The sequence below is a fragment of the Simochromis diagramma genome, unplaced genomic scaffold (genome assembly GCF_900408965.1).
Source record: "Simochromis diagramma unplaced genomic scaffold, fSimDia1.1 OVJJ01000551.1, whole genome shotgun sequence".
Lineage (NCBI taxonomy): Eukaryota > Metazoa > Chordata > Actinopteri > Cichliformes > Cichlidae > Simochromis > Simochromis diagramma.
In genome coordinates, this window is record NW_024387068.1 from 26,457 (window position 1) to 37,767 (window position 11,311).

Genomic DNA, 11,311 nt, shown 5'->3' on the forward strand with positions numbered 1-11,311 from the left:
ATCCCCGGACTCTGCTTCCTCCTCGGAAGACGTGTCAGTGGGATTGAGGAGGTCCTCGAAGTATTCCTTCCACCGCCTGACAATTTTCTCAGTCGACGTCAGCAGCGCTCCGCCAGCACTATACACAGTGCAGGTAGAGCACCACTTTCCCCTCCTGAGACGCCTGACGGTTTGCCAGAATCTCTTTGAGGCAGTCCGAAAGTCTTTTTCCATGGCCTCTCCGAACTCCTCCCACACCCGAGTTTTAGCTTCAGCCACTGCCCGAGCTGCATTCCGCTTGGCCTGTCGATACCTGTCGGCTGCCTCCGGTGTCCCACAGGCTAACCAAGCCCGATAGGACTCCTTCTTCAGCCTGGTGGCTCGCTTCACCTCTGGTGTCCACCATTTGGTTCGGGGATTACCACCACGGCAGGCACCAACCACCTTGCGGCCGCAGCTCAATGCAGCAGCTTCGGCAATGGAGACGCTGAACATGGTCCATTCGGACTCAATGTCCCCAGTCTCCCTCGGAATGCTGTTGAAGCTCTGCCGGAGGTGTGTGTTGAAGATCTCGCGGACTGGGGCCTCTGCTAGACTTTCCCAGCACACCCTCACTACGCGTTTAGGTGCACCAGGTCTGTCCAGCGCCCTCCACCGCCACCTGATCCAACTCACCACCAGGTGGTGATCAGTTGACAGCTCAGCCCCTCTCTTTACCCGAGTGTCCAGAACATATGGTCGCAGGTCTGGTGATACGATTACAAAATCAATCATCGACCTACGGCCTAGAGCGTCCTGGTGCCACGTGCACTTATGGACACTCTAATGTTCGAACAGGGTGTTCGTTATGGCCAAACTGTGATTAGCACAGAAGTCCAATAACAAAGCACCACTCGGGTTCAGATCAGGGAGGCCGTTCCTCCCAATCACGTCCCTCCAGGTCTCGCTGTCATTACCCACGTGAGCATTGAAGTCTCCCAGCAGGACAACAGTCTCCAGGTGGAGCACCTTCCAGCACCCCCCCCAGGGACTCTAAGAAGGCTGGGTACTCCGAACTGCCACTCGGTGCATAAGCACAGATGACAGTCAGGACCCGTTCCCCGACCCTAAGGCGCAGGGAACAAACCCTCTCATCCACCGGGAAAAACCCCAACGTACCCGCAGCAAGCCGAGGGGATATTAGAATACCAACCCCTGCCCGCCGCCTCTCACCAGGGGCAACTCCAGACTGAGTCCAGCCCCTCTCCAGGAGTCACTAAGTCAGGCTCCTTCCCCACCAGAGAGGTGACATTCCATGTCCCTATTGCCAGTCTTGGCAGCCGGGGGTTAGTCCGCCAGGGCTTCCGCTCCTGGCCGCCACCTGGCACACAATGCACCCGACCCCTATGGCGCCTCCTGCGGGTGGTGGGCCTGCGGGAGGATGGGCCCATGTCTCCTCTTCGGGCTGTGCCCGGCCGGGCCCCATTGACTAAGGCCCGGCCACCAGACGCTCGCCCTAGGGCACACTCCCCGGGCCTGGCTCCAGGGCGGGGCCCCGGTGACCCTATCCCGGGCAGGGTAAACTGTTCCCTTGATGTTCTTTTCATAAGGGTCTTCTGAATCGCTCCCTTTCTGGTCCCTCACCCAGGACCAATTTGCCATGGGAGACCCTACCAGGGGCAAAAGCCCCCAGACAACATAGCCCCTGGGATTCCTGGGACACACAAACCCCTCCACCACGATAAGGTAGCGATTCAAACACGCTGCGCCAAATATTGGTCCACCCCAAAGATCGGGTCCCCCGACTCAGCTCTGTGCTTGTCCTGCTAGACCTCAGTGCAGCGTTCGATACTGTCGACCATAATATTCTATAATATTATAATATTCAATTAGAGCACGCTCTAGGTATTACAGGTACTGCTCTGCAGTGGTTTGAATCATATCTATCTAATAGACTTAAATTTGTGCATATAAATGGAGAGTCCTCTTCACACACTAAGATCAATTATGGTGTTCCAGCGGGTTCAGTGCTAGGACTAATTCTGTTTACATCATACATGCTTCCCCTAGACCAGGGGTCAGCAACCTGCGGCTCTGGAGCCGCATGCGGCTCTTTAGTCCTTATAGTGCGGTTTGGGAAAATAAATTATAAGTATTTAGTAGGGGTGCAACGATATACAAAATTCACGGTTCGGTTCGATACTTTGGTGTCACGGTTCGATATTTTTTCGATACAAAAAAATGTTCATGCCTTTTTAATTTGTCATTTATTAAAATTATAAATATATATTTTAACTCAAAAGTACAGTTTTTAAATTTAATGATGCTGAAACAAAGTAATAAAAAAATAAATCTATCTGATCGAGAAATCACTCATCTTTGGAAAAGAGAGTTTATTACAGAGAAATGGCTCTTTCCAAAATAAAAGCTATATTATACTCTTCTTCTGGGCTATATTCTCAGCAGCATATTAAACATATCAGGTCCCCATAAGGAGAATCACTTGCTAACGGCTGTCTAAATGACTCTGGTAAAGTTTGTAGCATTCGTGCTTGTTGTTTTTGTCTGCTTCCACTTGTCTTTAGACTAGGATGATGTCGGAGTAAATGTGCAGTCACAATCGTTGTGTTCCCACTAGTGCTGTCAGCGTTAATCTCGTTGAAATGACGTTAACGCCACAACACGGCAAATCTCCGTTAACGAGCTACCGCGGATCGCCCCGCGCGTGGGGCTGGACGACCAACACGTTAACGAGCTAACTGGGCTAAAGCACTAGTTCCCAGCAATATAATTGAGCATTGCGTGGCACATCCGACCTACTGTTTTACTTTTGTCCATGACGCGCTTACCTTCAGGGTCATACTTCACATGAAGACCAAAATAGTTCCAAACGCCACATCTGAATCAGGGTGGGGGAGGTTCAATTTGCCATGGTGCAAGGAGAGCTTAACGTCTGAGCTTAACTTCAGGGCAAGCTAGCCCTGCGCTCAGTGAATCTGCGTTCGACTACTCCGCCTAGGCCACACTGTCAGCGCAGATCCACTGAGCGCTGAACACAGACAGCATCGTGAGAAGGAAAGTTGATAAAATAAATTAAAAATTTTGTATTGTTCGATACATATGCGTACCGAACCGAAAGCACTGTATCGAACGGTTCAATATTGATACGAGTATTGTTGCACCCCTAGTATTTAGCTAAAGTGTATTTTATTTATGTTAGTTCTTTTTTAACATGTAGTTCTAAATTGGAAGATTATTGTGATATTGAAATATAAGAATAAAATTATATTCTATTACTTTTTTCATGGCTCAAAATAAGCGTCACACTCGCGGAAGCCGGTATACCCGCCGAAACGCCATGCATTTATCGAGACTTTCAACCCCAGGTAGGCCAATTATGGATCTTCGGATCCACATTATGTCAGCAGCTATTCTCCATCGTGAACTATGTTAAAAACAAACACCGCTCACGCCTCACCGATGACAGCTTACAGTCCTGCGTAAAGATGAAAGTGACTTCGTACAACCCCGATTTGCAGACACTGTGCGCAATGGTTCAGGAGCAGAAGTCCCATTGTAAACATACCACGGCAGACCAGACGATGTTTCCATGAACATGCTTTTCAGCACCTCTTTATTGACCACTTTTCACACAAGGTTGCTGTACGCATACAGCAAGCTGTAGCTTTTCAGCTCACAGCCCGACACACACCAACACAACAGCAGAGAGAACACAAACGTTAAGGCGATGAGGCGTGATTGCGGGTGCCACTCAGCTGCGTCCGCCTCCGCTGCAGCGGCGCTGCAGACCACGCCCCGCCACACACATTAACCAGGTAAAAACACACATTTAGGCAGAATTTTGAAAATATCCATTTTCCTTTTTTTTTTTTAGCAACATAGTGCTTTTTTCCAATTATTTTTTAAAAGTCAGGTCAAGGCTCCAAAAGCCCAAAGGCGATATAAGGGTCACATCTCACAACAGTTTTTGTTTGCTACATGGATCATTTAAGTTCAGCAGGGTGTCTTTCCTTTTGTCATATTTCTTTAAGAGTTCAAAATGTGTTAATTACATAAATAAAATGTAATTTTCTCTGTAGCACTTCATGGATTTCAGAAGAAACACACCTTAGTTTTTCACACAAAGCATAAAGGTAAAAAACAATATATACAGTGTTATCTTCATTTTAGATGTCAAAAAGTATTTGCGGCTTCCAGCGTTTTCCTTTGCCTGGAAACCGGGTCCAAATGGCTCTTCGGGTCTTAAAGGTTGCTGACCCCTGCCCTAGACAGTATCATTAGAGGACACGGTATACATTTTCACTACTATGCAGATGACACCCAGCTCTATCTGTCCATGAAGCCAGATAACACACACCAATTAGTTAAACTGCAGGAATGTCTTAAAGACATAAAAACCTGGATGGCCGCTAACTTTCTGCTTCTTAATTCAGATTGACTGAGGTTATTTTACTCGGCCCTGAAAATCTTAGAAATATGGTATCTAACCAGATTCTTACTCTGGATGGCATTACCTTGGCCTCCACTAACACTTCACTTTGTTCCATTTGCGCAACCTCTCTAAAATGAGAAATATCCTGTCTCAGAATATGTCTGTGAAGGTTCTCAGAGTGATGCTGAAAAACTAGTTCATGCATTTATTACTTCCAGGCTGGACTACTTTATTCATTATTATCAGGATGTCCTCCAAACTCCCTGAAAAGCCTTCCGTTAATCCAAAATGCTGCAGCAAGAGTACTGAGAGGGACTAGAAAGAGAGAGCATGTTTCTCCAGTATTGGCTTCCATTCATTGGCTCCCTGTTAAATCCAGAATTCAGAATTCCTGCTCTTCACATACAAGGTCTTAAATAATCAGGCCCCATCTTATCTCAATGACCTTGTAGTACCATATCACCCTATTACTAACTTAATATACTGTGTTGTGTTGTTTGTGTTGCGTTGTGAAGTGTCATACCGTGTCGTGTTGTGTTATATGTAGTGCCGACGTAGGATAGTTTTCCAATTTCATTGTACTACTGTACTATGTATGACTGTGCAATGACAATAAAGAGTTATCTTATCTTATTAGAGCACTTCGCTCTCACACTGCAGGCTTATTTGTTGTTCCTAGAGTATTTAAAAGTAGAATGGGAGGGAGAGCCTTCAGTTTTCAGGCCCCTCTTTTGTGGAACCAGCTGTCCAGTTTGGATTTGCAAGACAGACACTATCTCTACTTTTAAGACTAGGCTTCAAACTTTCCTTTTTGCTAAAGCATATAGTTAGGGCAGGACCAGGTGACCCTGAATCCCCCCTTAGTTATGCTGAAATAGATGTAGGTTGGCGGGGGGATTTACATGATGCATTGAGTTTTTCCTTTCAAGTCACCTTTCTCACTCACTATGTGTTAATAGACCTCTCTGCATTGAATCATATCTGTTATTAATCTCTTTCTCTCTTCCACAGTATGTCTTTATCCTGTTTTCGTTCTCTCACCCCAACCAGTCGCAGCAAATGGCCGCCCCTCCCTGAGCCTGGTTCTGCCGGAGGTTTTTCCTGTTAAAAGGGAGTTTTTCCTTCCCACTGTCACCAAAGTGCTTGCTCATAGGGGGTCATATGATTGTTGGGTTTTCTCTGAATCTATTATTGTACGATCTTCTGTACAATATAAAGCGCCTTGAGGCGACTGTTGTTGTGATTTGGCGCTATATAAATAAGATTGAATTGAATTGAATAATTCTTTTCCCTCCTCTGTCTGAAATCTTGCGGAAAGCACCTGGTTGTGGTCAGTTTTTTGGTGAAATTATATTCATTCCACATCCAGAATATGTCCCCAGCATTGCTCACAGAAATCTTTAGTTTTTTGAAAGTCTTCTGTATGCACTGCAATCAATAGTCCAGAAGCACCTCACACAGAATACTCGGTTGAATGCCTTCTCCAAATCCACAAAACACATGTAGACTAGTTGGGCAACCTCCTTGCACCCCCAAATATCCTCGAGAGGATAAAGAGCCAGTCTACTATTCCACAACCGTGACTAAAATGCATTGTTCCTCCTGTATCCAAGTTTTGCCTAATAGATGGACTCTTCTTTCCATCACCTGGGATAGACTTTTCTGCAGATGTGGGGAATGTGCTCCCCCTCCATGCGACACTTTAGAGACATGTTAACCAAGACAGCCCTACATTTTACAGAGCCTCCAGGGACTCAGGGCAAACCTCATTCACTCCAAGGGCTTAGGCAACAAAAGGTTTTTTAACTGCCTCAGTCACATCACCCCCACTGATTAATGACTTTCTCTCCATGATCTCCAGACTCTGCTTTCTCAGTGGAAGGTTTGTCAGATGAATTAAAGTGGTCCTTGAATTGTCCCTTCCACTGCCGGACAATATCCTCACTTGAAGTCACCTGTATTTTACACCATGGGGGTATAGCACCACTTTCCCCTCCTTGATGATTTGGCAGGATCACTTAGAGAGATTAGATTAGATTAGATAGAACTTTATTAATCCCTCGGTTGGGTTCTTCCGGGAAATTCAGTAAATTTACTTGAAGGCATTACAAAAGCCTCTTCCCGTGGCATCTCCAAACTCCTCCAAAGCTATGTTCCACTTGTTCTGCTGGTAACCAATGTCTGCCTCCGAAGTCATAAAGACTAACCAAGCCCAAAAGGACTCCTATTCTTCAGTCTGGTGGCTCCTTTCACCTCTGGTGTCCACATCTGGTTCGTGGATTACCACCATCACTGGCAGTCACAACCTTGCGGCCGCAGCGCAGTGCAGCAGTCTTCCATCTTTCTAGCCACCTCTTCTTACTTATCTGGGGGAATATTGTTCCCTGAGATAAGCTAGAGGCATTCCCAGGGTTCACACACTAGTTCAGGCTCCTTCCCCACCAGAGAGGTGATATTCTATATCAGAATCAGAATCAGAATCAGAATGGGTTTTATTGCCAAATGTTGAGCAGGTTTACCACATTAGGAAATTGCTGCGGTGCTTCAGTGCAAAAATATCCCAGTCTCCAGTCTCTGTAGCAGGGATTGGTCAGCCAGTGTCTCAAACCTTGGCCACTACACGGCACACATTGTACCCTATGGCGTCTCGTGCAAATGGCTCACCTAAAGGAGGCTGGGCCCATGTTCCTTCTTCAGGTTGTACCCAGCAAGAACCTATGGGCTAAGGCTGGCCACCAGATGCTCTCCCTTAGGTACCCTATCAAGTTCTACTGTGCGAGTGGGGCCCGGGTAACCATATGTCTGACAGGGTAAAGTGTTCCCTTGGTCTGGCAATCATAAGGGTCTTAAATTGCTTACTATCTGGTCCCTCACCCAGGACCAATTTGTGATGGGAGACCCAACCAAGTGGCAAAGCCCCCCCAACAAAATACCCCCCTGGGATCCCTGGAACAAATAATCTGTAGTTGTTTTTTAAAAAAGAAGAAAAATGGTGGTGGTGTAAACATTAGCATTTAACAAATCGGATGATCTGATCAATAATTCAAAAAGTATGTATGTAACACAATGTAGTAAAACTTTGGTTACAGAAATCTGTATTTCATACATTTTGAGGTCATTTACCACTTTCATCTTTTATTTTTTTATTTTTACAGCACATGAGCTCAGGATAATGCTGTTTGGAAAAAGTGAGAACAAAAAATCAGCCCTGGAAAAGCTCCTTATTGGAAAAAAAGAGTTTAAAGTCCGTGGAGGAAAGCAACCTCGTGCTGCCTCTGGAGAGTGGAAAGGGAAACCATTAACAGTAGTCAAAACCCCTGACATCTTCAATCTGTCTGTGAAAACTCTGTTAGAAGTGATGAAGAGCTGTGTGAGTCTCTGTCCTCCTGGCCCAAATGTTTTGCTGCTGTTAGTGAAACCTTCTGATTTCACTGAAGAGGACAGACAAACTCTGAATTTGGTCCTGAGCTTGTTTGATCAAGATGCTTTTAATCACTCAATGGTCATTATAACTAAGAAAAAAGAGACAGGCAATAACTCAGTGGAAAAACTCATTGAAGACTGCAACCAAAGGCAGAACTGGTTTGACAAAATGTATTCTCCTACAGATTACTCAGAGTTGATGGAGGATATAAATAAAATAGTGAGTGAAAACTGGGGAACATATCTAATGTTAAAAGAAGATGTTAAACACAATCTGAAGTCCAGTCTAAAACTGGTTCTGTTTGGGAGGGAGAAGACTTCAGTAGTCAAGTCCATTTTAGGTCAGACAGAGCTTCATTCAGTCTCCAACTCATCAGAGTGTGTTAAACATCAGGGAGAGGTGTGTGGACGTCGGGTTTCCCTGGTGGAGCTGCCTGCCTTGTATGGAAAACCTCAGGAGGCAGTGATGGAGGAATCATTCAAGTGTATCTCCCTCTGTGATCCTGAGGGTGTCCATGCCTTCATCCTGGTCCTACCTGCGGCTGCCATCACTGATGAAGACAAGGGAGAGTTAGAGACCACCCAGGATGCATTCAGCTATCGAGTCAATGACTTCACCATGATTCTGTTCACTGTGGACTCAGATCCTACAGACCCAGCTGTTGAAACTTTTGTAAGTACAGACCAACACATCCAGGAGCTCCTTCAGACCTATGGACAAAGACATGTGGTTCTCAACATCAAAGACAAAAAGAGGATTCCAAAGATGTTTGAGGTTGTGGACAAAATTAGTGAGGCCACAGACAAACCACACTGTTATACAGCTACAACCTTTCTACATGCACAAATGGAGAAAGTCTTAAAACTTGTCAGTGGTAAGTAATCTAGATTAATATTTTCCATTGACATAATGACTCTTGATGTAACTATGTACAAGTGTCAATCTTTAAGCTAACTCAGGTTGTTTTCATGTTTTAGGTGATGAAGTTGGAGAACAGGACTCGAACTGTCTCAGGATTGTGTTAATTGGGAAGACCGGCTGTGGAAAGAGCTCTACAGGAAACACCATTTTAGGAAGAAAGGAGTTTAAAGCTGAATCAAGTCAAATGTCAGTCACAAAAAATTGTGAGAAAGCACATGGTGAGGTGGACAGTCGTCCTGTTATTGTGGTCGATACTCCTGGTCTGTTTGACACAACTTTGACCAATGATGAGGTTCTAGAGGAGATGGTGAAATGTGTCAGTCTCCTGGCGCCAGGACCACATGTCTTCCTGCTAGTGGTACAGATTGGTAGATTCACAACAGAGGAGAAGGAGACACTGGAGCTCATAAAAAATTTTTTTGGGAAGAACTCTCAGAAGTTCACTATCGTCCTTTTAACAAAAGGAGATACACTGGAGTATGACAGCTTCTCTTCAGAGGACTACATCCAGAACAAATGTGATGATTCCTTTAAGAAGCTGATCTCTGATTGTGGAGGAAGATACCATGTGTTCAATAACCATGACAAAGACAATCAAAAACAAGTCAGTGAGCTGATAGCAAAGATTGACACCATGGTGAAGAAGAATGGAGGACACTGTTTCTCCAACAAGATGCTGCAAGAGGCTGAAACTGCGATAAGGAAGGAGATGGAGAGGATTCTGAAAGAGAAGGAAGAAGAAATTGAGAGAGAAAAGAAAGCAATTGAAAGAAAACATAAGGAAGAAATGGAAGCCATGAAACAAAAAATGGAAGAAGATAGAAAAAAAATGGAAAAGGAGAGGGAACAGAAAGCTCAAGAACTCCAGGAAATGGCAGATAAAATTAAGGAAGAACAAGAAAAAAGAAAAATAGAAGAAGAAAAGAGAGAAAAAGAGAAGAGGGAAAAGGACGCTGAAGAAGAAATACATCGACAACAATTCAAAGAAGAACTTGAAAAATTGGACAGACAAATTCAGTTGGAAAAAGAAGCAAAGGTAAGTGTTGACAGGAAGCTGGAAGAGACCAGAGAAGAGATGCAACGAAAACAAGTGGAGTGGGAGAAAGAACGAAGAGAAGAGCGAGAGAAACAACAACAAGAAGATGAAAAGAGACGACAGGAGAAAGAAAAACTGGAAAAACTTGAGGAAAAATATAATACAGAAAAACTAATATATGAAAACAAGAAACAAAAAGAGGATCAAATCAGAAAAGAGCAGGAAGAACAGAAAATAAAAGAACTGGAGAAACAACACAAGAAATCTCAGGAGGACCTAGAGAAGAAATATAAAGAGGAAATCCGAAAGCTAGCTGAAGAGCTTCATGAATCCAAAATGAAACACAAGGAGGAATTAAAAAGTCAGAGGGAAAACTATGTGAGGGAAATTAATAACTTCATGAAACATGTGATCAAAAAGAGCGAAAACATCAAAAAAATCAAGACTTTAGTGGAAAAACATGAAAGAGAAATGAGGAATGCAAAAAATGAGGAGAAAAAACAACTTCAGGAAACACAAGAACAACAATTATTTGACCTGATACAACAAATCAGTAATAAGACCAATGACCCATCAGCCTGCAGCATTTTATGAAGAGAAATGTACAGTTTGAGATGTGCTTCTATTCCTCCTGTTTAGATAGCAGAATCTCTAAACAATAAAAGTTCATTGCCACAGAAGTCACTTCAGATTGGGTATCAACTAAAATGTCAGATATACTTAAACACTGTTTCAGATAGTCTCCAGTCATGGGAATAACGGCGTTACAAGTAATGGTGTTACTAACGGGGTTAATTTTTGTCAGTAACAAGTAATGTAATTAATTACTATTTCTATCGTTACAACACAGACAGTTGAAGCTGTCTTCAGCCTTATATCAGTTGCACGGAAGTAGCCGTCTACATAAGAAATCTGGGCGCCACAGCTTTAAGCAGCTGCGCATGCTCCCGCAGACGGCAATCACTTTCTGCCAGATGATCACTTTTTGGCACAACACTTGTAGCAAGGGGGCAAAACAATCGCATGAATGCTGCTGTTTGGCTGAGGAAGAATAAAAATGTCTTGGTAAGCCAATCACATGACCACTTCAAGATGACAGAGCAACAAGGTGATGTATAACAGCTTTTAAATTGTGTTCATAGGCGATGTAAAACCAGAGTCATGATAAACAATATACACGCGCCGTTTTTTCCTGAATAGTTTCGTCACATTTACTGTCTAAGGACAGCGCTAGCAAGCACTCTCTGCTTATGACCAAAAAAAAAAAAAAAACAACAAAAAAAACCACCCCTTTCATGTTGGTGGGAAAATGCACCATGTCGACCAATTAAAAAATGATATGCCGACATGACATTTGGTTCTTTAGGAAGAGGGGAAATATTTAGGAGTGAAGGCGAGAGAGGGAGAGAGAGAGAGAGAGAGCAGAACAAGAGAGAGAGAGCAAGTTTTGAGATGTGAGAGATTTGTAACGTTTACTATGTATCGAGTGTGTAGTTAATATGTTGTATTGTGTAGTTAG

General features: G+C 44.0%; 1 protein-coding gene across 1 annotated transcript; it reads left to right on the top strand.

Annotated features, from left to right (window-relative positions):
• The first annotated feature begins 7,584 nt into the window (after positions 1–7,584).
• Positions 7,585–10,435, top strand: LOC120742147 (immune-associated nucleotide-binding protein 12-like). Its single transcript, XM_040045276.1, has 3 exons — positions 7,585–8,709; positions 8,813–9,947; positions 10,432–10,435. The coding sequence occupies exons 1-3, from the start codon at positions 7,770–7,772 to the stop codon at positions 10,433–10,435; spliced, it is 2,079 nt and encodes a 692-aa protein (XP_039901210.1). The 5' UTR covers positions 7,585–7,769.
• Positions 10,436–11,311: the final 876 nt, after the last annotated feature.

What these genes read in the sequence shown, in the direction of transcription:
- LOC120742147 (XM_040045276.1), top strand. Translation starts at nt 7,770, where the DNA reads ATGAAGAGCTGTGTGAGTCTCTGTCCTCCTGGCCCAAATGTTTTGCTG. An exon ending in AGTCTTAAAACTTGTCAGTG is followed by an intron (nt 8,710 to 8,812) that starts GTAAGTAATCTA and finishes TTCATGTTTTAG; the next exon opens with GTGATGAAGTTGGAGAACAG.